The following is a 25313-nucleotide window of genomic DNA, read 5'->3' as shown; positions in this document are numbered from 1 at the left end:
ATATCTTCACTTATGTAATGATGGCAGGCGGCGAAGGTGCCCGGTGGGGTACACAGGCGGGCTTTATCATTGAGGGTCTGGGTGGCCTTGATTCACTTGAGAGACAGTAAGGCCTAGTATCTTTCCCACATACGATGTCAAAACTGGTCAGGGTTACTATCCTTTTCGATTTCTACTGAGTCTTTGGTGTGAATATGTAAGGGCCTATGATAGATAGCCTTCTCTAAGCTTTTTCAGCTGTAGTAGCAACTCCCGCCCTAGCTGGCCCCGTGACTACAACTAAATGCATAGATACTGTATGACCCCTCCTGGTCACACTAAGCTCCCTTTTGTGGTTAACTGTTCTTCTTTGGCCGCTACCAACCTTGTGATCTGCCGCGCTGGTAACTGTCATAATATTACTTTTGGAGAGTGCGTTGCACTATTGATGTCTCTCCCTCAGAGCCCCGCCATCTAGGTTTCCCGTCTCCAACGGGCCGAGGATAATATATAGTGCAGACCTGTCTAGTGACGTACTGCAACACCAACCCCTACCGTCTCTGTCTGTGCGACCAGGGAAGCGCAACCTAGAGTATCGGAACGATAGCAGACATGAACACAGTCGACATAGGACGGTGCAGCAAACGCATCGTACAGTATCTCTGGGACCCAGAGCCCAGGAATGATGAAGATCCTACTTCCTCGATATGGTGCCTAGGAATAGAGTATCACCCCGAGAAGGATGTCAGCCCAAGGGGGGAGACACGTAAGCCCAAGCAAAACATAATCACTCGTGTCTTGTTAAAAGACGCAGTTGTTCCAAATCATACTGATACCGGTGCCAGCGGACAAGAACAGCGCCCGAGATAACACGACGGGAACGACCAACTATCGGAAACCATCAGAACATGCGTGGCCCGAGTCGTTCCTGTTGGATTTTGAATCAAGAATCTGGATGACGTATAGGTCCAATTTTCCCCCGATACCCAGAGTCGAGGGAGACGACAAAAGTGCATCAATGACACTGGGGGTACGCCTAAGAAGCCAATTAGTAGATACGCAAGGATTTACATCCGATACTGGCTGGGGCTGTATGATACGATCCGGTCAGAGCCTGCTGGCAAATGCACTATCTACGTTGGTCCTAGGACGTGGTACTATCATTTACACGCGTGACCTGAATGTACTGCTAACATCCGACCAGACTGGCGCCGTGGAGCGAGGTTCGAGGAAGAGTCACAGCTACTGTCTCTTTTCGCCGACACACCAACTGCCCCCTTCTCTGTACATCGGTTCGTCAAGCATGGCGCCGAATCGTGTGGGAAGTTCCCAGGGGAATGGTTCGGGCCCTCCGCAACGGCCAAGTGCATAGAGTATGTTCCGCATTGCATCTAGCAACTAATATAAAGAAGTAAACTGAACAACGAAACAGAGCACTTTCGTCACAGTGTGGAAGTCCTACACTTAAAGTCTATGTCTCTAATGATACATCGGAAGTTTACCAGGACAGGTTCATGAATGTCGCCCGAAACTCTTCCGGTGTCTTTCAGCCTACCCTGATACTGCTGGGAACAAGGCTCGGCATTGACCATATCACTCCAGTCTATTGGGATGGCCTAAAAGCCACATTGCAGCTCCCTCAATCAGTCGGAATTGCAGGGTATATTGCCCACCCGTGAGCTATTTCTCTTCATCAAAGCTGACGTCATCACTAGGGGACGCCCGTCGGCGTCACACTACTTTGTTGGAGCCCAAGGGTCACATCTATTCTATCTAGATCCACATTATACCCGCCCTGCGCTTCCAGATCGCCAAGGAGGCGAACTATACTCAAAAGAGGAGGTTGATACTTATCATACACGGCGCTTGAGAAGAATTCACGTGCGGGACATGGATCCGAGCATGCTTATAGGCTTCCTCATCCGAGACCAGGAAGATTGGGACGACTGGTTAAACCGCATACAAGCCGTCAAGGGGCGGCCGATCATCCATGTACTCAAGCAGATGAATCCTGACCACGATCAGGAAGCAGAAGCACTTGACCAGGTCGAAGCGCTGGATGATATCGAATAGCTCTTGCTGTCAATACATTTAGATGGATCAACCTTAGTACCCAGCCTAGAAACGATGCACCACTGCGTTCTAATCTTATAGACATGCAACTAGGCAATTTGATATTCGAATTCTGTTGAGGAAGGTAAACCCGCGCAACCAACCCCACATCCGAGTTATGTTACACCGCATTCACGTCACAAAAAAAAAAAGCAACCATAAACATTTGGCCCAAGGGGAAAAAAGAAATAAAGCCATCCCATGACACGTTAGAATCCCGCAAACACCCTGTAACCCACCACCTCAAAACCGTAACAGATGACGAGGTAGCAAAAGAACAATCCTGCAGAAAGAAAACAGAGAAAGGAAAATGCTTATTTGGCAGACGACGAGTACTTCGTGACAGCCTTGGTGCCTTCGGACACCGCGTGCTTCGCCAATTCACCGGGAAGGATGAGCCTCACACTAGGAGATATTAGTTATTTACTACCATTTTGGTCCGCAAAGCACTTACGAGGTCTGGATCTCCCGTGAAGAGATGGTGGACTTCTTGTTGTAAGCAGCGAGTTTCGAGGCTTCGGTCGCGACACGCTCAAAGATATCTAGAACGCGTTAGATATTTGCTGAAATAAAGACTGCGGTTGGTTTTACAACATACCATTGACGAAAGAGTTCAGGATGGACATAGCGCGAGTCGAGATACCGGTATCAGGGTGGACCTGCTTCAAGACTACGAACCAAAGTCAATAATTATCATCTAAAACTAGATGCCTTCAAAACCACTTACCCTTGTAGATGTAAGAGGAGTAGGTCTCCTTCCTGGTCTTTCCACGCTTCTTCTTGTCGCCGGAGGCAGCGGCAGCAGTCTTCTTGCCGGCTTCCTTCTTCTCAGCGGGAGCCTTGCCGCCAGCCGGGGCCTTGCCACCGGTGCTGGGCTTCTTCTCAGCGGCTTTGGGAGGCATATTGAAAGATTTGAGATTAGGTATGAAAGATGAAGAGTTGTGATAAGAGTATAAGGTACGGTGGTTGCGTTGGCGTCGACAGAGGATAGAGTGAAGATGAGGATAAGAATGAGGGAGACGCGGTGACGAGGGAGGCGCGCTACTTATACTAGCTCGCAAATACTCAGTTGATCCTGAGTCCGCAAAAGAAGCAGAATTTCAATACGGTCACACTTGTGTATGATCTGTATGATTAGATGAGGGAGAACGCGTCGTCCACTATGGGGAGTTGACTAAGATCACGCTAATATAACCGTATCGAAACTAGAATGTTTAATTACCACGCTTAACTGTATTGGGGGCGACCACGCGCGGAATCATACCAAAGACTCTTTGCCAAGCTATGGGTGCGCCGGAGCATGATCTCATTTGTGATTGGCTGACCCCGCTAAGCGAGAGGGTGATCTGAAAGGCTCCCGAGTAGTCCAACGTCACCCTGATCGCGTTGTTATATATGTCCTCCGCTCCCTCGCGTTGGCCGTCAACCCTTTAGCACCGTATCCCGCTTATCGCCATCGTCACTTGTTAACTACAACTTCTTAATTAAACACCTTCACAAAAACTCATATTCCACCTATCAAAATGACTGGAGGCAAATCTGGAGGCAAGGCCAGCGGCAGCAAGAACGCCCAATCGTATGCCACCCGCCCATCTCGCGTTTTCTTTGAGATATTAAACTGACACGAAATCGCAGCCGCTCGTCTAAGGCCGGTCTCGCCTTCCCCGTTGGTCGTGTCCACCGTCTGCTCCGCAAGGGCAACTACGCCCAGCGTGTTGGTGCCGGTAAGTGATACTCATTTTATCTAAAACTGCCTTTCAAAGGATATGTCTAACATCATACAATAGGTGCCCCCGTTTACCTCGCTGCCGTCCTTGAGTATCTCGCCGCCGAAATCCTTGAATTGGCTGGCAACGCTGCTCGCGATAACAAGAAGACCCGTATTATCCCTCGTCACCTTCAGCTCGCCATCCGCAACGATGAGGAACTGAACAAGCTTCTGGGTCACGTCACCATTGCCCAGGGTGGTGTCCTCCCCAACATCCACCAGAGTAAGTTCCAGCCCCACCTGAAAATCCAGCATGTGGTGCTGACCATACACAGACCTTCTGCCCAAGAAGACCCCCAAGAGTGGAAAGGGCCCGGGAAGCCAGGAGCTGTAAACAATTTCTTTCTAATTTGGGTTCTCTGATTCGGCGCGGTTTGGTTCTCTTATTGATGTGATAACGGGGTTCTGGTCGGAACGTTTATGGCTCTGCGTTTTCTTTTTTCTAGTTTCCACAGTTTATGGTTGTACATTATGTCTACGGACATGGAATGATACCGACAGCATTTTCACGGATTCAATTTTCTATCCTAGTCAAGACTCGTGTAAGGAGTGCGCTCGCCTAGTGAAGACCAAATGGTCTCCTTTGAGCTGTTTTCACCTAGAAGTGGCCCACTATTTATGCAATTAAAGGTCCCCCGGGATATATGGATGTAGTACGCAATTTATTCTCATCTATGGACCTAGGAATACAAGATAACTGCGCATAGGAGCTGCAGTCATACTCAGTGTGCCGAGCTGTCCGAAGCAACTAGCAGATATTGCCGCGTCAATATTCGATGCATTCAGTAGGTCATTATTGGTTCACTCACGGGGCAATTGAGGGGCGGGAATGTTTCTCTCGTACTTGCTGCCTATAGAAATGTCAGATCAAGATACCGTTTCATAAAGCACACTCTCGTCAGACTTACCACCCGGGGCCGTAGGTGCGCGGTAAGGGTCAGGGTGTTTCCATGTCTCTAGGAGCTTTTCTGTCTCTTGAAGCAGTACCTGTTCGTTTTACCATCAGTTCTATGAACACTAGTTGTTCAATGCAATGAAAAGCCACACTTACCTTCTGCTGACGGGGATCGCGAACATCTTTGTTGGCCTCGAAAAGTGAGCGGATATACACAGCTTGTCCTCTCCAGATATGGCGGTGAACGGCCCAATCAAGGGCCAGTTTCAGGGACCGTCGATAAAGTGAACTGGAGAACAAAGTCAGGATATCTTCTATTCGCTCTTCCTTTGGTCAACCTACGCGCCAGCGTTGAGAGGCATCCTGATTCTGCAGCAGTTCCGTTCCGTAGGCCTGAGTTGTTTTAAGACACTTTGCTCTCGGGTCTGCCGTGTTTGTGAATCACGGCTGTCTGGTTGTAGTCTATATTGATTTTTGCACGAAGTTTACAGCTCGTTCAGTTACCTAGCCGTTAATGATCCTATGCGGGTCACGAAAGTACCAAGTTGGTGCTTTTCGACGCCCGCAGTAGCGTAATAATAATACTCCGTTCATTTGCCGGGCGCAGGGAATGCCGCGCTCGTTGAGGGAAATTCCGGTTGTCTCGGCCCGGGCTTGAGCTTGCAGTGCCCTCGACTGACATAAGTTTCGTCACTCTACAGTTCCCGACAGGAAATATCCATACCTTAGGACTAGGACTAGAGCCTAACAACAACAACAACAACAACGTCCACTCTTTACGGGGCCTATTTTGTGCTACCACAACTCCCGGCTACAATTCTACAATCTTTTTAATCTGATTATCCAGACGGACCCAAGCCAGTCATTATGGCTTCTCGATTACCGTTTCATCGCCTCTCTGGGCAACACCTGAGGGCTCTTCATCGAAACGCCAGCGTTTCCCGCAGCCTCCACATCGGCCGCGCCAGAAGCTTGATGTCCATTGCTTCCCAGAAAAGCGCCAATGGTCCTCTCAAGTCAAGCGCGGGTCTTCAGCAGGTTACGGCTCTGGGGTCAGTGGTACCAAGTCATGCTTGTTGAATAGCAATCAACGACTAACTGTGGCCATAGACCCAAAATGTCTCGCTTCGGTATCGCTCCCTTCGCGGCTGCTCAGGTGCGAACTTATGGTAATATTCTCCTTCCACTGTCTCGAAACGCTACTTTACTAATGCCTGTTGTTGTTTCCGGTTAGCGGACACTGTTGTCAAGGTTCCACAGATGGCGGAATCGATCACCGAAGGCACATTGAAGCAATTCTCCAAACGTGAGGTCTCAGCGCTCGACGTATCAATGGACTGAGCTAATATTGGCGGCAGAGATCGGTGACTACGTTGAACGGGACGAGGAGATCGCAACCATTGAGACTGACAAGGTAAGCGCTGAGACCAGGCGATGGCCGCTTCCCGCTACAACGGATATGCCCCTGTGAAGTATAAATCAGCGACTCACTTGTGTAGATTGATGTATCCGTTAATGCCCCTGAATCCGGTACCATCAAAGAGTTCCTCGTGGGCGAGGAAGACACCGTCACAGTTGGACAGGACCTTGTCAAGTTGGAGCTTGGAGGTGCCCCTGAAACCAAGAAGGAAGACGCAAATGAAAAGCCGGCCGCGCCAGCCGCTGCTGACAAGCCCACGGCTTCCGAACCTGAGAAACCGAAGGCACCCGAAGCACCCCAGTCTTCATCCGAGAAAGCCACACCTTCGGAGCCCAGTCCCTCAAAGAAAACAGAGCCGGTAGCTACAAAGCCTCAGGCCTCCGAACCTGCCAAGCCCAGCGTTGGGGGTCGCGAAGAGAGGAGGGTATGTACCCGGCCGATTGGCTGCATCAACCTTCTTTTTTCCTCCACTAACATTGGATCTTCCTACTTTTTCGATAGGTTAAAATGAATAGGATGAGATTGAGAATCGCAGAACGTCTGAAGCAGTCCCAGAACACGGCAGCTTCTCTCACCACATTCAACGAAGTTGATATGTCCTCTCTCATGGAGTTCCGCAAGCTGTACAAGGACGACGTATTGAAGAAGACTGGTGTCAAACTCGGATTCATGAGTGCCTTCTCTCGCGCCTGTGTTCTTGCCATGAAAGACGTTCCCGCTGTTAATGCCTCCATCGAGGGTCCCAATGGTGGAGACACCATCGTTTATCGTGATTACGTGGATATCAGCGTGGCCGTTGCTACTGAGAAAGGACTCGTGACACCAGTGGTCCGCAATGCGGAGACCATGGACCTCGTTGGCATTGAGAAAGCCATCGCGGATCTTGGCAAGAAGGTTGGAGATTATCTGGAAGCTGGCTTGAACGAAAATTGGCTAACGTGCTTTCTGCTAGGCTCGTGATAATAAGTTGACTATCGAGGACATGGCCGGGGGCTCTTTCACCATCAGCAATGTGAGTGCTTGCTTATTGTCTACCAGGTGTTCGCTTAGTTATTAACAGTACGCTTAGGGCGGGGTTTTTGGCTCTCTGATGGGAACTCCCATTATCAACCTCCCACAGACAGGTAGGTCTGAATCTTGGTGTGTCGCTTGGATGTATATCTAATTTTTTTCAAGCTGTTCTCGGACTCCACGCAATCAAGGACAAGCCGGTGGCTGTGAACGGTAAAGTTGAAATTCGCCCTGTATGTCCCCACACTTCTGCATGAAAACATAGAAAGGGAGGAAATGCCGTAGTGGTCGCTAATACTTTGAACAGATGATGTATCTTGCCCTGACTTACGATCACCGACTCTTGGATGGTCGTGAGGCTGTAACTTTCTTGGTTAAGGTTAATAATTCTTCTTAGACTTTTTCTTTTTCAGATTATGTGCTAACTCTAGCTTATCGCAGGTCAAGGAATACATCGAAGACCCCCGTCGGATGCTGCTGGGCTAGACTTCTCACGCTGATTGAACTAGCCTGTTGGGTTTTGGAGGTCTTGGACACATACCAACCATTCCCTTTTGCCTCTTATTTTTGCACTTACGCTCTCGAATTGTAGATTAACAGTCCTATACGGAGATGTAACCAAGCGTATCAGCTTACAATACAAACTTCATTAAGCTTCATTGCTGCCTATGGTTGTCGTGGAATTCCAACAACTTGGCTCAAATTACCATATACGTACATGCCAAGACGTTCTCTAACATCAAAGCCCTATCCTGTCCTTCAACTGCTGGGTCTCTTCACGGCTCAGTCCTCCAAGTTTTCCTCTCTCGAGTTGAATGAGTATTGGAGGGTCTAGTGTCTTCATGAGGTCGGTCAGGAAACAAAGTACTGAGCGGGTAATAGTATCTCCGCGTGGTGACTTCCGCCCAGGTCCTTCCGACTCGGCTGATGCAAGGTCGATGGATGGTAACAGGGTGCTCAGGTACGCTAGGTTTACCTGCTCTGCATACGGATCCAAGGCTTCGCGCAGGCACGCAGTGACACGTTCAATGCATTCTCTGTACCTGCCTGGCGCCTTAACACCCGCAGTGTGGTACTCGTTCAGTGCAGCTTGGGTTATTAAATTCGCAGCAATATCAGCGTGTCCATCTGGTAAATTGTCTCTCGCAGTGCCGCAAAGGGTGACAAATCGGACTAGCGCGTTGTAGGATCTATCAAAGGCGACAACCCGGGTATCATGGGCGGGTAGTTTGTCACTTTCATGTGGCTGGTATGGTTGGGGGTTGCTTCTTCCAGATCGTGTAAACGGACTCCTGCGCTGGTCTTCCTGCAACAATTCAGTAGCAAGTTCTCTGCTTGGCTCTGTTTTTCCATTGCCATCACTGAACAATTGTGCGAGCTCTAGTATCTGGGTTTTTATCTGAATGTCTTTGGGAAGGGTGTCCGATGGTAAGAGTGCAGTCTTGATGGCTGTTGGGTTAAACGTCAGTACCTATGTACTATCGGGCGCATCGAAATGTCCATACTGTTGATCGTATCGAGACTCCAGCTGGTGTCATCTTCAAATTTACCATTCCCGGAGTCCAGGACTTGGTGGATGGCCATGCACAGGAGGTAATCCAGTATCATGAGATTTACCTCAGCCTGTGTATCCGGATCTGCTGTGGGCGATTCCATGGTGGGGTGATGCAATCAACTAGCAATCCAGCCATTCTGCTGGTCATCTGATCGCACTGTGGGCTTCTAAATCCTGTCACAATCCATGGGCCGGTCTAGTCGAGTATGCTTTGTCCTGTGAATTTTCGGGGATGTGATAGCTGGTTACCGGCCCGGGCCCTTGTTGGTTGATCAGTCAATTAAGTAGGTCACTTTGAGTGGTCAGTTGGTTAACTGGCGGAGTACTAAGTAGGTAGTAATCAGTTACTCCTAGTAACTAACTAGTTATTGGTTGGCTGGTTGATTGGGTTAGTACTGTGGTTTAGCTAGTTAAACCTGGTTGATATGCTTGATTATTAATCGTTATGAAGCCAGTGCGGCTAGTGCTTAGTGTCTACAAGTTACCCGGCTCTTGCGTGGTTAGGTTGTTTGCTTGTCGAGACCGATGGTACAGAGTATTTTGTCTATGTGATTTGAGCTTGCTACTCCTTGAAAGGCTATGGATTCAGATTTCTTGACTAGACTTATTTTACTTATTTTCGCGTGTAATCGGTGTACAAGATGTATTACATGGACTCCGAGCATGGGTGTAGTACTCGATACCCGAGTTTATATATAATCATATGTATAGACATACATCTGAACCATGAAACGGCGGTACACCGACCAGTGAACAAATACCGTCACATATAAGGGCCCACCCTCTAAATAACTCTACCACATGATACAATATACCATACCTGCCTGCCTATCCCGTACAAAGCAACCGATAATACATTAGCTCCTCAGCGTGCCCCTTCTTCCCAGACACCGAAGGGGTTCAACCCCGGGTACATACACGTGACCGGAGGCGGTTTAGCATGGCGTCATAGCTACCTAAGGCCTACGACCATCATGTGAACGGCTCCCGTGAAAAGCAGCGTACCTGCAGCTTAACACTTGCTTGCCTAGTGATCTCATCTACAGGCCAGGTCCGATATTGGCATCTGCGACGGGCACTGCCTGCTGTCTAGGACTATAGTAAAAGAAACCAGTTGCGCGCTACATGCCAAACAAGACACCCATAAGAGTATCCTCATTACTAAAGAAGCTCCCGCAAAGGTCTCTATCAATGGCGTGGTATTGCTCCGGCTCCACGAATAGCGAGCTCATCGCGAATCTGTTCAAGACGGGTCTGATAAAAGATGAAAGAGTGAAGAATGCCATGCTAGGCGTGAGTAGTAGCTCCTATCCCTGAACTTCACACACAGTCAAAACACCGCGGCCAGTGCTTACCCCTGCTTGACACAATCGCCGGACCCCAAACGGAGGGAAAGGTTGACCCCCTTCTCCCCGCCCCATTCTTCCACGCCTAGCCACATGTCTGCCTCTTTAAGGGCACTGGACGACCTGACAACACTCCTGCTTTCTGGGTGAAATAGCGTTTCTAACCAAAGTGCAAGGTTGATCGCGCCCATTATGCGCCCTCAAGGCCATACTCCGATTCACCGCAGCCCATCGGGCATGGAGCTACCATATCTGCTCCACACATGCATGGACATGCCTGTGAATACCTCATCGACTATCTGAAGCCAGGCTCGCGTGTGCTAGACATCGGATCTGGCTCGGGTTACCTCACCCACGTGCTTGCAAACCTCGTCGTGAGTCCTTCGTCCACGAGCGAAGCCGATGGCCAGGTTATAGGTGTAGACCACATTCCGGAGTTGGTGGAACTGGCACAGACAAACATGCGCAAATCAAAAGAGGGGAGTAGCTTTCTTGACTCTGGAAGGGTGAAATTCATTACTGCCGATGGTCGCCTGGGCTGGAAAGAGGGCGCACCGTACGACGCCATCCATGTTGGCGCGGCCGCGCATCACCTTCACCCCGTACTCATCGAGCAGCTCCGCGCACCAGGGCGAATGTTCATACCCGTCGATGCGGAGGATGATGAGGCTAGCTTTGGGCTGGGGGGAGGACAGTATATCTGGGTAGTTGACAAAAGAGAGGATGGTTCAGTCCACAAAGAAAAGGTGTTCCAGGTTAGCTACGTTCCCCTAACCGACCGCCCGGGAAGATGAGCAAGGATGAAACGAACGTAGAGAAGAGCACAAGGCCCATCCGTATCGAAACAAAATCAACCAGGTCCAGTCTACTCAAATGCGAGACATCAGAATGTTTATGAATACACTTCTTGAGACACAGTATTGCCTTGTATTAGAAGACCAGGGCATGGCTATGGCACAAAATGATTGCCAGTCCCGAAACAGACTGGAACAGAAACAACAGGTGCATAACTTAAGTACAGTATATTCCTCCAGCAGTTGGAAGTTCGGACCCCGACATTAGCGGAAAGGAAACCCGCCGGGAAAGTTGAAGCCCTGACCCGAAAACTTGAATTGCTGACCGCCGCCCTGCTGGAAGAAAAATTGTCCGCCTGGCCCAAACGGACTCCCCTGAAATGGCCGGCCCCTTTGTGACTCGGGGTCATTGGGGTCATCGCCGCTGTCGTACCGGGATCGCAATTCAGGATCTGATAGTACCTCGTAAGCTTCATTGATTGAGGCCATCTTCTTCTCAGCCTCCTCCTTGGTAACACCCTGGGAAATGGCCTTATCAGGGTGATGCTGTTTCGTAAGCTGCCGATAAGCACGCTTGATGGTCCTCTCGTCCGCATCACGGCCCACACCCAAGACCTTGTAGTAGTCTTTCTGCTTGGAGCGTTTCTGTAGAACTTGGGCCTTCTGCAACAGGGTCTGAACTTCCCTCGAACTGGAATGATGTTCCTTGGCTTGATTTAGCAACCGTATAGCATCATCAAATCGATCCTCGTCAATAGCTTGCTGACTCTCGAGGAGCAGCGCTGGTAAAGAATTAGGATCGAAAGTTAAAGCCTCAGAGCAGTAGGAACTAGCCCGTTTGGGCATTTGCGCCTAGAAGTGATGCGAGATTTAGTCATGTACCGCGAAAAGGGTGATGTTCAGCAGGGGTTAGGTGTCCCACAAACCTCTCGGAAAACGTCGCAGGTTCGTTCGACGAGTGAGGCATAAAGGCTGCTCGGGGCTTTCGGGTGGATATTACCCTCCTCCTTCGCCTGTGCAGCATCCTTCCGCACGTCATCAAGAAGACCGCCTTCACTACCGACTCCTACCAGTATATTGATGGCGTTATTGTGTTTTCGCGCATTCAGAGCATCCTCCAGTTTCTGCAACTGTTTCACGAGCTGCCTTTCCCTTCTGTAAAGGCGATTGCACGGTTTGGAATCGGGGTCAGAATGCAGACATTTGCGTATTTGGGCGATACCGCGGTCTGTGTCTCCCAAGGCATAGAAAAGTGTAGATGATATCTGTAGATAGGGCTCCAAGGAGCTCGGGTGAATTTGTAGCACGTGAAGAAGATCGCTGATTCCCTGTTCTGTTTCACCAGTCTCAAAGCGACAATGTGCCCGAGCCCGCCGCAGGCTCAAAGACATGGTTGCCTTGGACAAAGCTACACTCGCCTGGCTTACACAGGCATCCCAGGCTCCGCGACTTTCCGCTTCCAGCGCGGCAGACGCAGCATCACGCGAATCGCGGAGTTCTTGATACTCCGGTGTGGACCCCTTACCAGCCTTATCAAGATCATCCAACGCACCTGCCCAGTCAGCAGAGCTGGCTCTCAGCCGTGCCCGTTGTAGAAGAGCGCTTTCGAAGTCTGGCTTCAGTTGGAGAACCCGGTCGAAGTCCTCAAGAGCCAGTGAGCTTTTACCAAGGGACAGATGGGTAGCACCTCTCTGAAAGATTGTAAGATAATTTGTGGGATCTCTGGACACAGCTGCATCAAAATACATCAAGGCCTCGCGGGGGGAACCACCCGCAAGGTGAGTTTTCGCAGAAGCGATCAAAGATGATAATGGGGTGTCAGAGGGAATCTGGGAAGACTGCAGGCCATGGCCAGCGGAAAGAAAGGCCAGAAAGACCGTAAGAGATGTCAGAGGCAAGTGCATGTTCCTCTAGTCCGTGAGACACCTGGAATGGGACTTTGACGATGGAAGCAGGATTAAGTTATGGCGCAAGTATCATAGTAAGTCAGGACGTATGGTCAGTATGAAATGGATGACAGAGGTTTGAAGGGAAAAAGAGCGTGAGGGACCCTGAAAAGGTCAGAAAGCACTTTCACATATTATCAATGCCAACAGCAGCGGGCAGGACAGACACTATATCATCCTTCGTCGAAGGGGAAGGAAAAAGGAAGCTTGATCCATGACCATCTTCTTCCAGTCTGGCCTTTACGACACCATTACATACGGTAATATTACCACCCGTTAGATTCCCGTATGGAGCTGTTAATTCCGTATCCGTACTTGCCATATCACAACCTCCGCATGCCCCAAATCTCGAGCTAGCCAAAATTCCAGCAGCTGGTTTTCTCGTGTCGGGACCAACGAGCATGGTTTATTCAGTCACAGCTCGATAGAACATGTTCAACGCGCCCTGGATATGCGCTCGATGTTTCGTGCGGTCTGCTGCTAGGATTGGCTCCAATCCCCGTCCGTTTCTACAACGGCGCGGCCTAAAAACTGGTCTGCTATACCTTAATATCTATGTCTGTTTCATTGTCTAGCAATAAACTAATATGGTCCGATGTAGATTCCGCTGGCATTTCACAAGCCCTCTTAGCACGCGCTCGTTCTCTAACCAATGAACATTCCAAACTCTCCGCTCATTTGGCCGAGGTTTTCGATGCGAAACTCGCCAAAAGAGTGGGTGAACTTGCGCCAATCGCAAGTACCTTAAAAGAGTGGGAACACGCAAATAGTGTATGTTTTTCTCCAATGTATTTAGGACTGAGCTTTATTGACAACTTGCAGTCTATATCTGAACTTTTGTCCCTGCTTAATGACCCGGAAACCGATGCTGAGCTGAGGTCGCTTGCAGTTGAAGATCTGGAGAGCAGCAAGGTCGCGCTGCCTGCCATAGCGGATAATCTGAAGAAGGCCCTTATACCTCGCCACCCTTTCGCAGACCTCCCATGTTTGCTCGAAATACGCCCCGGCGCAGGTGGTGACGAGGCTGGTCTTTTTGCTTTTGAGGTTTTGAGGATGTATATCGCCTTCTGTTCACGTCGTGGTTTCAGGTATAGCCTCATAAAACAGGATGTTGCAGACGGCCCTGCGCAAGACCGATTGAGTGAAGCGGTCCTGGAAGTTGACGCGGATGGGGCCTATGACATTCTGAGAACGGAGTCGGGAGTTCATAGAGTACAGAGGGTTCCCGCCACCGAGGCGAAGGGCCGTACACATACCAGTGCCGTTAGTGTGATGATACTTCCTAGTTTTCCAGACTCCGGGAGCGGCCTGGATAGTTCACTCAATTTCGAGGACCCAAACAGCGACTACTATGTGGATCCTCAAGAGGTTCGCACAGAGAAGATGCGAGCCGGTGGCGCAGGCGGTCAGCACGTCAACAAAACCGAGTCAGCTATTCGGTTAACCCATATACCAACGGGTACCGTTGTCTCCATGCAAGATTCACGTTCCCAACATGCCAATCGAAAGAAGGCTTGGCAGGTTTTACGGGCGAGAATAGCTGAAGCAAGACGAGAAGCCCGAGAACAGGAAATGGTTAACCTAAGGAGAGGAGCAATGGGCGGTGTTGCTCGAATGGGACGCGGTGACAAGATCCGGACTTACAATTACGGTCAGAATCGCTGCACAGACCATCGCAGCGGCCTCACCATACACAACCTGGATAGTGTTCTTGATGGTGGCGAGGGCCTAGAAACCGTAATGGAAAGCGTACGGACATGGCTCGTCGAGCGCGAAATAGAGGCCTTGGCTGTTGAAGAATCAGTCCAAGATAAAGAAGGACTGCGTGCCCAACCGCGTTAGGGTCAAGGTATCGTCACAAAGACAGCTATTCGCTTATAGGCATGATGTAGATACAGTCATATCATATGGCACACTATAAATTCACACGCATCGGGCATTCCGAATAGTAATGGTGTTTCTCACCATGTGTCGCACCTACTGGCCAAAGTGCTCCCCATCAAATGTATCGCCTTTCTGGATCGAGACCATCCAAAGCATCCATGGTTTTCTCGTACCTGTAAGAGGGTTAGTCGCACGCACACTCAGCGAAAGGGTTGTTTTAGCACGAACATCGTAAACACTATGCCTCCGCTCATAATCAATCTCGCTAGCCGTGGGACAGCACCAGACCAGAAGGTGAAGATGCCTTCGTCCTTGAAAATACGCGCAGCGCAGACAAAACTGTTCTTGTAGTTCTTGCTGGCTTCCAGCGATTGCATCCTGCTGTTGTGTCAGAGTGCGGCTACATTAAAGTGATGCACCCCCGGCCTGCCAGATACATACCTTGTCTTGACAGTATCAAGAGGTTGCGTAACATAGCTATCACACAAGAGTGTTAGTATAATGATCGTAAGCAATACCCGAGGGGTAGGTAGGCGTACACAGTGATGAGGCCTGCAATGCCTCCCAGAGCGAAAGTGCTCGCGGTTCCCAACTTCTCACCTGGAGCGACATAACCCTGGGCCATTTGCTTCAGCATTGTGTAGCTCGAAAACCTAACAGCTGAGTTGGCAGCCTGTCGTGCAGTCGTAGGGACGAAGCCTTGAAAGAAACCGCGAACTCCCCGCTCCTGAAAGATCACTTTACTGCCATGTAAGAATCCACGCATGCGAGGATTTTGTGATTTGCGATCATCGATCCTGCAGTATTCATTGACATCAGACACAGTTAGTTCTATTCGTACAATCCGCAGCAGAAGCTATGGCCCAGTACGATGGTACGATGAGGGTCAGAACTTAACGGACAATTGTGTTTTGATGCTCTCAAATGGAGTAACGGCTAGCAATGACTCTGTAAATCCTGCGCCGAAACCTGCGATGACTGTTCTTGGTCCAGAAATCTTGCCGTTTTCATCCTGCAAAAGTGACTTCAACCAATCGAAGGCGACGAACCCTTTTTGAAAATAGATCTCAGCATAAGTGGCTATACCGCTACAAGATCGTTTCGATGGAACGGGATGGACTCACGAATTCCTGCCTTGAGTGAATTCCCTATAATCAAAGTTGTGCACCCAGCGTACCATTGTGCTCCAAATGGCGGCCATGGGAGTTTCTTTGCGTCCGGTAATCTGCGATTGAGTTGAGATCGGGTTTTCGCAACTGAGCGCGCCAGGTGTTAACCGATAATTGAAAGGTCTAGGTCTGAAAAGGTCTTACATTCGGCCGGATAGGTAATTGCTGCCATCGAATTAGCAAGCAGCATCTTGATTTCTAATAAAAGGATGGTTACCAATCTCGATTGCACCGGCAGTAGAGCCTGCGATGATGGACCGCAGGCTGCTGGGCTAATACATGGTTAGGGAGACACGTTGGTGAACGGTTGGGGTACCAAGAGAATTGCAGCAAACCTTAGGCCTCTTATCGTTCTCAGAGGTTGCCATTGCCAGGGTATCTGCTGCAAGACCCGTGTGGAAGTAAGTTAGCCGACTGCTGTGTATTCGCCGGAGGTCGCTCAGCACTAGGAGTCATACTAGGGATACGGGGCTCGGCGAGAGCAACTCCCGCAACCCACCCAGTTACGTGGGGTAGACCTTAGGTAATTGGTGAAATATTATAGTTAAGCTTAAACTGGGCTCCGTAGTACCGTTCACCACTCTTTCCCATATTGTAACTTGGGGTGTATGTTCACATTTATCGAGATGATTCTGGTCGATTCCCAGGGATTAAAGATTCCATTCCGCTAGGCACTACATAGTTTGTAAGCTCTGAAAACCGAGAGAACGCGGCGGCATCAATCACTCCCTGGGGGTTTTCCCATTTGTTTTTAATTTTTTTTTTCTTTTTCTTTCTCTCTCTCTTTTATTTTGTGCTTTGCTTCTGCCCTTTTCTTTTCCACTTCTTTTCTTTTTTTGAAGGGGGGGTTTCCCTTTTTCCCGTCTCTTTCCCTTTAGGTTTGTCACTCCAATCCGTGATATCCCCACCCGTTTCACCTTGGTGCACAACATCAACGCACAAACTCTCCTGCCTCCCCCATCCCCTCTCCCAGCTGTTAATCACATTCGCGCCACCGATGCCAGAGACAATATGAAATGCCAGATTGAGTCCCTAGTCGGCGAACACAAAGCAATCCATGTGCCTTCAGACCGAACGAACGTCGAGCCTCTGCCGTACTTCACAAAGACGCCCATCAGCAGGTGATGAAAAATGCCAACTGCGATGTTTATGATAGTGGAAGAACTGCTAGGTGACTGGTCGAGAAGATGCGACGCGTGAGAAAAGGGCCATATCACTCGGTCCGACAATGGCCCCTGTATGAAGCCACAAAATAACAACAAACTCCATTAACGCAGTGCGCCGAATGCAAATCGCAGACCACATATCATGCAGATAGTTGTAGTCATGACTGAGCCAAGGTGCAGAGGCATGTCGGGAGTATTTCAACTCGGCGCATCATTCACCCTAAAGATTCGAAGTCGTATAACGCATATGCAATGACGGGATAGCCGTGCGGCTATGGAAATTGATCAGTAAATACCCACCTGTTAGTTAAAAGAGACCTTCAAACGCCAAGAGAAGGAGGTCGAAATTCAAGCCCGGAAACGCCCCGAAACCGTAAATCGAAACATCTGGTGTGGAGCAGAAGGAATTATGTACATGGAAGGAAGCCAGAAGGCAAATAATGGTGCTCACCGTACCAAGTGCATACCGTCTAATGCAGGTACATAGTGCTTTGGCGCGGCGAATTGAAGAAGAGGGTGGGGTAGGTATAGAATAAGATGGTAGGAAGTGGGGAGTGAGGCGGCCGAAAAGGTACACGGAACGGAGAGAGAAGGGAGAGCATGCGTTATAATACAGTTCTTCAAACGTTATCATAGATCATAGTTGATATGATATCGGGCAAGTGAATGCAGCAACGATGACAGAAAGAATGAATCTGTAGTGCTTGAACAAGCTACCGTAGTCACTTGCAACCTGGCCTCTCCGAACGAAGAAACGACCCGGGAGAGGTTGAAGAGAAAAGAAAAAAAAGCTAACAGAACAATGAACTTGAAATATGATAGAAAGGCAAGGAAACATGCAAGATATGAGTAAAAAGTGGAAAGATAAGAGACAGAGAAGCACATGATCCTATGTCTATGACACTTGCGTTGGGTGGGACTTGCCGCTCGACTGTCCTTGAGTGCCAAACTTGGTTTCGTTCTGCATGTTGCGACGCTGGCCTTGTCCACGACCTCCGCGATAAGAGCCCCGGCCCCTACCATATTGGTACTGCCCACCATTCATATGGTGGTTGTGACGACGCTCACCAATGTTTGCATTCGCAGCTTGGGCAGTAATCTGGGGCTGGGATGGATTGGCAATAGGGCGTGGGATTGTGTCCGGTGAATCATAGACATAAAGCTTCTTGTCGATGTTTTGTGGAATTGGCTGGATCTCAGTTCCAAGTTCCTGCTCAATCTTATATAGATTGAACCGGTCTTCCCAATTGATAAGGTTGATAGCAAGACCAAGATGCCCAAAGCGGCCAGATCGACCAATTCGGTGCAGATAAGTCTCGGCGTTCTTCGGAAAATCAAAATTTATGACAACATTGACGGCTTGAATGTCAATACCTCGAGTTAGCAAATCCGAGCAAACAAGGTTCCGGCAAACACCATTCCTGAAGTCGTGGAACACCCGATTGCGATGCTGCTGAAGCATTCTGGCATGGGAGTAGAAGCAAGAATAACCCAGTTCCGTTATCTTCTTAGCGAGCAACTCGACACGGTTGGTAGAATTGCAGAAGATAATGGATTGATTGATTTGTAATTTGGAGAAAAGTGTGTTCAAGCAGTGAACCTTCTGCTTTTCCTCAACAAAGGCATAATACTGCGTGATTCCACGGAGAGTGAGCTCGTCCATGAGATTGATTTCGTACGGATTGCGCATGTGTTTGTCCTAAGAATATAAGCATCCATGTGGTTGATGTCTCCATGCACGGAGCATACCTTAAATGACTTCACAATAAGCGGGAAGGTGGCGCTGAAAAGCATTACTTGGCGGTCTTTAGGATGGAATGATAGTAGTTGCTCGATGACGGGAGTAAATTCAGGTGACAGCAACTTATCAGCCTCGTCCATAACAAATGTAGGACACTCGGAGAGGTCAGCAACCCCTTTGCTGGCCAGGTCCAGGACTCTCCCTGGTGTCCCAACGAGGATATGAACTGCGTCGTTCAGCCGAATAATGTCATCCATCAAGCCGGTACCTCCTGTGGTGACCATAACATTGATACCGAGGTGCTTTCCCAAAGTTTTGCAGACATGTGACGTTTGGAGCGCCAGCTCTCTTGTAGGAACAAGGATAAGGGCTTGTGTCTTGGTGCTTTTAGGATTGATGCGCTCCAAGGTAGGAATAACGAAAGCTGCTGTTTTTCCGGTGCCATTCTTGGCTCGCGCCAAGATATCCCTGCCTGTAAGAGCGACTGGTATCGTCTCTTCCTGGATTGGAGAAGGCTTTTCGAAACCAGCTTCGAATATACCCATCATCAGTTCGCGTTTGATGTAGAAGTCTTCGAACTCCAAGCCTTTCGTAGCAGTCACATCCTAAGCCGCATTAGATTGCAATCAACATCCATACCCATTGTTCATGATCCAGACTAACCTCGGTTTGTGGTCTTGCATCTTTGGCAGGGACATTCAATTGCTCCTTCCACTTCGCGTCTGAGCTCGCATCCCTTCGAAGTGTTCAAGTTAGCCTCATCATATGGATAAACCAGCGTGCGACAGTGAATGTACCCTAAAGTAGTGTTATTCAGCTGAGAGGCTAAGGCGTCGGTCATGGTGATCAGGTGTAGAAAGAGGTAATATTGGAATTCAGGTGGGGTAGGTTGCTTGTTCTTCCTCCAAACGATATGTTGCGGAACACTCAAATACGATGCGACAGACAGTGATGATTACTAGCTCGATCCAAGCCTGAAATACATTAGCCTGTGTGATCTCACGAGGGAAATGATATGAATAAAAGTACTTAATGTTCGGGAATCCTATCTTCGAGAGGACGGGAAGTCGGGTGGACAACACAAGGTGGTGAGGTGAATGAGTTGGCCGGATGCAAAGATTGTGCTTCCGTTCCCAATATAATGAGGCCGCTCGGAGCCGAACGAGGACGAAAAGAGCTATGCTAGGGGTAAAAGAGACAAGGGTGTATTTGAGGGGCCTCTGATGATTGAATCGCCAACTGGAAACTTGACAGCGACTTGATGTGAAGTGCGGCGTGCCTGTGTGCGGGCCGTTTGGTTGGACGTCAGGAACGAAACTCGGGAAGACAGAACTGGGTGGGTGCCACGGATGTGGGCTGCGATTCGAACAATTCGGACGTATGGGTAGCCGATCCTAAGATTAGGTGTTGGATTGGTTTTGAGGAATTTTGTTTGACGGATTTGACTCGCACTGAGTGAAAGGCGAATGGCTTATCGTAGAGAGTGAAGTGGAAAGAGGATGGAAAACTTCAATGTGGTGGTGGGAGTGGTGAATAATACGCATCATACACATAAATACGGAACACCAGCTTCCGCAGCACGGGTCATGTGGCAGTCTTACTTAAGGTACCTAGGCACATACGTAGGCGGTAACCACTAGTTACTCCACACCGCAAAGACCGACTCTACAAACATTGGGCTGCTCTTACAACGCCAGGTTCAATACATTGAAATCTTGAGTTCTTATCTAGGCTAGCAACTGCTTAGATATTTCATTTACATCTTTGCCAAGGCTCCAGGAAGGCTCCAGGCTTGACATATTGCCCAAACCCCGGCTTTTCAAAGATTCTGCTAGTGAGACACGGATTTTGATTTTCTCCCACTGCGGAAGACGATCTTATCCCTCCATATAGTGTCTCAAGTATAGCAGATGCGGCAGTATACCGTGCCCAGGCCATAATTTTCCCGGTCTTATCCTATGGCCCACAAGAAGAACGAGGGGAACTGGATACTGCATGAAAGGACTATAGAATGTAGATGAAAGCCGTTGATGCATAAAGAGGATATGCAGTGAGGTTGAAGGAAACGGACCAAAGCGCCCCGTACGCCCCCCCCAAAAAGGGGACAGAGAATGGATAGTCTGGGTGAAAATAGAGTAGGAAATGAAGTCCAGTGATGCAACAGCCACTGAAAATTACCGTGAAAACGTTAGTCTTGTTTGACCCCTCTCGGGCTCCGCCAACCTATAGGGAACATGTTAGCTGCAGCTCAAGCAATCTCGTTCACAGACGTACTCCTTTACACAGACGTCAGGCGCCAAAGTAATTTCTGATCTTGACCCGGGGGTAATAAGAATGAATTGCCGTCCTATCGACCGTCTGGCAGCTAGCATCTTATAGGCCCGTTAGCACGTACAGATTGAGCGTGATAAGTCCGACATACAAGCATATCGATAGCCATCTTCCTGTTAATGTGATCCATATACACATCGCTAGAAAATTCGTGTCAGCTACAGGGCTTGTTGAAGGTTCTGGATAACTTACAATTCATCTAAGCAACGAATTGGAGACCCCATAGCCTCCCACAATGCCAATAACAGACATACTTGAGAAAATGACTTCTCGCCGCCAGAAAGTGTCTTCGCACCACGACCAGCGCTGTCTTTTGTGATGTCCGGTTCCACCTATGAAGCGCTGTCAGAGTACTCTAGCAAAAATTGCGGCCAAGAGCAAACATACTTGTAAGTCCAGAAGCTTGCCCTCATGATCGGTCAGAAGCCGACCTCTGAAGCTTCTTTCACTCAGAAGGTAAGTGAATTGTGCCTTGGCACGAGATGAAATGTGTGATCTGAAAATTAGCCAGCGGTTTTTGCGGACATTCAGTGTCGCCTTAAGAACCTTGCCTTTATGTCAGCAACTGGATGTTTCATGGGGAGAAGGGGAGAGGTCTGTACGTACTTCGGCCAACAACCTAAACTCCTCTACTTGCTTCAAAGCTCGATCATAGGCTTCGCTAGCCTTTGTGACCTCAGCAAGTAACTCGTCGCGAGATGCTCCCAACCTACGCAATGATTAGCGCTTCATACTTGTAGACATATGATTATACTGACTGTTGCTCGTAGCGCTTGATGTCGTTGTGAAGTCGTTCGAGTTTTCTGTCCAGACTAGCCGCTGTTTCACCTTCCTCGATGGCAACTCGGTCACAGATTATATTTGCCTTTTCGCTGAAGTCAACGATACGTACCGCGATCTCATCTCGCTTGTTCTTGACTCTATCTCTGTCCCGCTTGCGATCCTCGATTCTTTCTGCTGCTGCGTTCTTATCATTTATCCTCTTTCGGCGCTCTTCATCAGCCTTGCGTTCCGCATCCTGAGCAACTTTGAGCTCTTCCTGTACGATGGCAATTTCAGCGTCTTTGGCCGCGAGCTCTTGCTTGATTGCTTTCAGTTCTTTCATCAAGGCCTCCATAGCATCGGTGGCGTCATTCAAAGATCCTTCATTAAGGTGCCTTTCCTCTTCTGCCTCTTGCAGTGTGGTCCGAAGCCCGTCGAGGCGCCCATCCTCGGGAGCCTCCCTGTCAAGCGCATCCTTCAACTCTTCGACACGGTCTTCCATTCTCTGTGCTGCAATTCTTAGTTCGTTTGACCTTCGGTCGTGTTTTTGACGGGCTTGCTTGCAGCTTTCCAGCCGAGACCGAGCAGACCGAAGCTCTTGTTCGTGACGGCTAAGGTCCTGCTTTAGATCTGCCACGACACTCTGCTGTACCCTAAAGAAGTTGTTAGCACTAGCAGGGGGCCTTGTAGAACGATAGATGTTATTCACTTGATTTGAGATTCCCGATCAGACCTCATTCGCGGAGAACCCTTGTAGGCTGGGACTGGTGCTTGGCTTGGTTCACCAGTCCTGCTAAAAGAAAGATGAATACCCCTGCGTCTGTTTGTTTGATCAATGCAATAACAACGTTTAACGTTTCTAGGCTGTTGCCCATCAAAGAGAACAGAAGATGCTTCTTCTAAGTTCTCAATAAGCAGCATCTTTTCTATATGATGGTTGATGATCAACTGTCCACGAACCCACTCATTATCAAACTAAAAGCGAATTAGTCCGACCAGACTCCCCATGATGGCGCTTACAGAAGGTCCTCACCTCAAGAACCCGCAAGGCTGTATCGTACTGAGAATCGGGTTCATTGCCTGAAGTATTGATGTGTTTATCACTCCCTATCAGAACGGGGCACTCACTTTCGGCAGTGTCAGAGATATCAAGTTTGTGACGAAGATAGAAAACTCACCAGTTAACTTTCCTCATGATCTGGAAGAGAATCTTCGAGTCCCTGGGTGAAGTTACCACAAAGCTGTTCAGCGTGGTGCCGAATGCGTTCTCAAGGATCGAAGACCACTCTGGCTTGAGCAGGCGCACGTAATGACCAAGAGGCCCGACAGGACGATTAGTAAAGGAACGTTCTTGTTCAATGGCTCTCAAAAGGAATGGCATTCTCTCGTGAAACCCAGAATTCTGTGGACCCCCTTCCCTTTTCAGGGTTGACAAAAGCGATTCAGCCTCCTTAACATCGGCCCTGATTTTATCGACTGGCCCTTCGGCCTCCCGAACTTTTTCTTCAGCCTCGTTTATGTCATGGAATAGACGGTCACGGTCGCTACTATGTTCCTCATACTGAGCACGGGCTTGGGAGGCTTCTTCTTTTGCTCGCTCAAGTTCCTCCTGCTTTCGAGTAAAGCTACCGCCGCTAATCTCAGCTAAACGCCGGTTCTCTTCGTCAATGCTCCGTTGAGTAGTAGCTATTCTTTCTTCTGCTGCCTTGAGATATTCTCTGATCCGGCGTTGTTCGGCCTAGAGATAACGTTAGAAAGCGCTTCATGTGAATGCAAGGTGTTTACGGATCATACCTGCAGTCCATGACGCTCAGTCATTTGCGCATCCCATCTCGCTTGGATTTCGTCTTTCTCATCTTGAACCTGGCCTCGCTTCGCATTAGCTTGGCGAACAGATCCCGCGGCGGCCTCAAGCTCAGCTGTAGCCGCGTTAATAGTACCATCAAAATTGGTCAAATCAGCTTCGTCAGCTGCGATCTGGTTGTCTGCCGCAAGAAGTTCTTCGTCTAAAGAGTCCCTTATCTGTTGGCTGTCAGATACGTAATGGATGATTTGGGAAGGTATAAGGATACCCTTTCTTGTTCCTCCACCTGAGCCCAGGCCATTTGATTTCGAACATTCCTGATCCGGTTCCGCAGGGAGTCATGTTGGTTGGAAATATCAAGCTTTCGTTTCGCAGTTTCCTTCCTACTTTGCAATATCGCTATATCCTGTTCCCGGCCCCTCAGTTTCTCCTCGATTTGGTCACCGGATTCCTCAATTAATCGATAATCTTGATCGAGCTGCTCGAGTTGGACGCCCTTCACAAAAAACTTGTATTTCTCACTAGGACTTGATGAGCCAATGAATTGGCGGGCCATATCCTGGGAGAGAACATTCATTGGGTTGTCGAATTGCAGGGTGAAATAGTCAATGATGGCATCGAGCTCTGACTTCTTGGTGGACATGATACGGCCATTTTCTGATCTTATCTTGAACCCACTTGTGCCATTTCTGGAGAAGTGGCGTTCTATAGTGATAAACTTGCCATAATCATCTGGCATATAAGCGCCATCTCCTTGGTTCTTAATTCGCACAACAATGGTTGCATGCCTTCATTTCAACATTAGAACTATTCACAAGAGGGTTCGGGTATCGCTTACTCTTTGCCTTCCTTGATGAAGCTTTTTAGACTCTGGCCTCGATTGGTAGTAGATGCCTTACCACCTAAGCAAAGAGTAATGGCCGTGAGGACTGCACTCTTGCCGCTACCATTTTTGCCCACGATAAAGTTGATTAGAGGGCCTAGATCAACATAAAAATGGTCATGGCACATGAAATTGTAACACTCAACACGCTCCAATATGCCATGCTCGGCAGGTATATTTGGTTCATCAGTAGCGAACGAATATTTTTCTTGGATGACCTGGGTAGCCCGTAACTCAAGTTCATCCTCATCGTCATCATCAAGAGCCTGCGTAAGGGATCGGACTCTTGATTCTTCATCACCATCATTTCTGTCCACAGCGCTCCCTTCTGAAAGAGGACTGTTAGTCCTACGGAGGCGTTTTGGCTAGTTCGTCCAGGTTAGCGGCCTTACTAAATACGTTAAGACTGCCACATACCGAAGTCGAGTAGCCGCTAGTATTTTCATCGCCCGAGTCCGAAGGCTCTAGGGACGTTTGAGAGCGTTTCATTGACGGCATCGAGGAAAGGCGGCTGAAATATCGGGATTACAACTGGCCATAGCATATGATTTGAATAGAAAGGGGAGACGAGAGAATGTTCAAGATTAAATGAAACGGTCGACAAAGAACCAGATTGCTCCTTTCATTCACTACTTGGTGGCTTGGCCGCTGCAGCCGAAAGAACTGTACCCATCTTTGTTTCGTGTTTGGAGGCTTATCGGATATTGATAAGTCGCGTCGTCGCGCGTCGTCATTACACGTGACATG

At 48.9% G+C, this 25313-nt stretch overlaps 12 protein-coding genes across 12 annotated transcripts; 5 read left to right on the top strand and 7 right to left on the bottom strand.

Moving 5' to 3' along the window:
- Positions 1-591: 591 nt before the first annotated feature.
- ATG4 (cysteine protease ATG4) lies at positions 592-2052 on the top strand (the record flags this gene model as incomplete). The annotated part of the gene is made up of 5 exons (XM_041682052.1): positions 592-745; positions 825-1133; positions 1184-1352; positions 1412-1639; positions 1695-2052. 5 exons carry the CDS (start codon positions 592-594, stop codon positions 2050-2052), a joined length of 1218 nt encoding a protein of 405 aa, XP_041548933.1.
- A 353-nt stretch (positions 2053-2405) lies between these two features.
- On the bottom strand, positions 2406-2993 carry HTB1 (histone H2B family protein; the record flags this gene model as incomplete). The annotated part of the gene is made up of 4 exons (XM_041682051.1): positions 2406-2496; positions 2546-2633; positions 2690-2761; positions 2819-2993. The coding sequence occupies 4 exons, from the start codon at positions 2991-2993 to the stop codon at positions 2406-2408; spliced, it is 426 nt and encodes a 141-aa protein (XP_041548932.1).
- A 621-nt stretch (positions 2994-3614) lies between these two features.
- Positions 3615-4193, top strand: HTA1 (histone H2A; the record flags this gene model as incomplete). The annotated part of the gene is made up of 4 exons (XM_041682050.1): positions 3615-3667; positions 3727-3815; positions 3879-4082; positions 4135-4193. 4 exons carry the CDS (start codon positions 3615-3617, stop codon positions 4191-4193), a joined length of 405 nt encoding a protein of 134 aa, XP_041548931.1.
- A 467-nt stretch (positions 4194-4660) lies between these two features.
- On the bottom strand, positions 4661-5116 carry AKAW2_80969S (NADH dehydrogenase [ubiquinone] 1 beta subcomplex subunit 9; the record flags this gene model as incomplete). Its single annotated transcript, XM_041682049.1, has 4 exons — positions 4661-4710; positions 4768-4846; positions 4911-5043; positions 5097-5116. 4 exons carry the CDS (start codon positions 5114-5116, stop codon positions 4661-4663), a joined length of 282 nt encoding a protein of 93 aa, XP_041548930.1.
- A 505-nt stretch (positions 5117-5621) lies between these two features.
- Positions 5622-7671, top strand: KGD2_1 (putative dihydrolipoamide succinyltransferase; the record flags this gene model as incomplete). The annotated part of the gene is made up of 11 exons (XM_041682048.1): positions 5622-5806; positions 5865-5923; positions 5989-6060; positions 6113-6168; positions 6254-6598; positions 6676-7068; positions 7127-7186; positions 7244-7298; positions 7351-7418; positions 7493-7564; positions 7627-7671. The coding sequence occupies 11 exons, from the start codon at positions 5622-5624 to the stop codon at positions 7669-7671; spliced, it is 1410 nt and encodes a 469-aa protein (XP_041548929.1).
- Positions 7672-7924: 253 nt separating this feature from the next.
- Positions 7925-8841, bottom strand: AKAW2_80967S (uncharacterized protein; the record flags this gene model as incomplete). Its single annotated transcript, XM_041682047.1, has 2 exons — positions 7925-8634; positions 8691-8841. The coding sequence occupies 2 exons, from the start codon at positions 8839-8841 to the stop codon at positions 7925-7927; spliced, it is 861 nt and encodes a 286-aa protein (XP_041548928.1).
- Positions 8842-9865: 1024 nt separating this feature from the next.
- AKAW2_80966A (protein-L-isoaspartate O-methyltransferase) lies at positions 9866-10880 on the top strand (the record flags this gene model as incomplete). Its single annotated transcript, XM_041682046.1, has 2 exons — positions 9866-10033; positions 10263-10880. 2 exons carry the CDS (start codon positions 9866-9868, stop codon positions 10878-10880), a joined length of 786 nt encoding a protein of 261 aa, XP_041548927.1.
- Positions 10881-11144: 264 nt separating this feature from the next.
- On the bottom strand, positions 11145-12784 carry AKAW2_80965S (DnaJ and TPR domain protein; the record flags this gene model as incomplete). Its single annotated transcript, XM_041682044.1, has 2 exons — positions 11145-11732; positions 11807-12784. The coding sequence occupies 2 exons, from the start codon at positions 12782-12784 to the stop codon at positions 11145-11147; spliced, it is 1566 nt and encodes a 521-aa protein (XP_041548926.1).
- Positions 12785-13257: 473 nt separating this feature from the next.
- On the top strand, positions 13258-14668 carry AKAW2_80964A (putative mitochondrial translation release factor (RF-1); the record flags this gene model as incomplete). Its single annotated transcript, XM_041682043.1, has 2 exons — positions 13258-13360; positions 13428-14668. The coding sequence occupies 2 exons, from the start codon at positions 13258-13260 to the stop codon at positions 14666-14668; spliced, it is 1344 nt and encodes a 447-aa protein (XP_041548925.1).
- Positions 14669-14825: 157 nt separating this feature from the next.
- Positions 14826-16247, bottom strand: AKAW2_80963S (putative mitochondrial tricarboxylate transporter (Ctp); the record flags this gene model as incomplete). The annotated part of the gene is made up of 9 exons (XM_041682042.1): positions 14826-14883; positions 14939-15088; positions 15152-15187; positions 15250-15507; positions 15613-15760; positions 15835-15966; positions 16024-16044; positions 16097-16151; positions 16215-16247. 9 exons carry the CDS (start codon positions 16245-16247, stop codon positions 14826-14828), a joined length of 891 nt encoding a protein of 296 aa, XP_041548924.1.
- Positions 16248-17940: 1693 nt separating this feature from the next.
- On the bottom strand, positions 17941-19627 carry dhh1 (DExD/H-box ATP-dependent RNA helicase DHH1; the record flags this gene model as incomplete). Its single annotated transcript, XM_041682041.1, has 4 exons — positions 17941-18744; positions 18795-19391; positions 19450-19522; positions 19584-19627. The coding sequence occupies 4 exons, from the start codon at positions 19625-19627 to the stop codon at positions 17941-17943; spliced, it is 1518 nt and encodes a 505-aa protein (XP_041548923.1).
- Positions 19628-20960: 1333 nt separating this feature from the next.
- On the bottom strand, positions 20961-25064 carry SMC6 (DNA repair protein SMC6; the record flags this gene model as incomplete). The annotated part of the gene is made up of 14 exons (XM_041682040.1): positions 20961-21009; positions 21061-21158; positions 21209-21257; positions 21310-21449; positions 21505-21663; positions 21724-21826; positions 21876-22532; positions 22589-22854; positions 22913-23006; positions 23058-23617; positions 23674-23901; positions 23952-24471; positions 24522-24931; positions 24984-25064. 14 exons carry the CDS (start codon positions 25062-25064, stop codon positions 20961-20963), a joined length of 3414 nt encoding a protein of 1137 aa, XP_041548922.1.
- Positions 25065-25313: the final 249 nt, after the last annotated feature.

The sequence above is a fragment of the Aspergillus luchuensis genome, chromosome 8 (assembly GCF_016861625.1).
Source record: "Aspergillus luchuensis IFO 4308 DNA, chromosome 8, nearly complete sequence".
NCBI classification, from domain to species: domain Eukaryota; kingdom Fungi; phylum Ascomycota; class Eurotiomycetes; order Eurotiales; family Aspergillaceae; genus Aspergillus; species Aspergillus luchuensis.
Note: the sequence above shows the minus strand (reverse complement) of the source record. Positions and strands in the feature narration are given on the sequence as shown.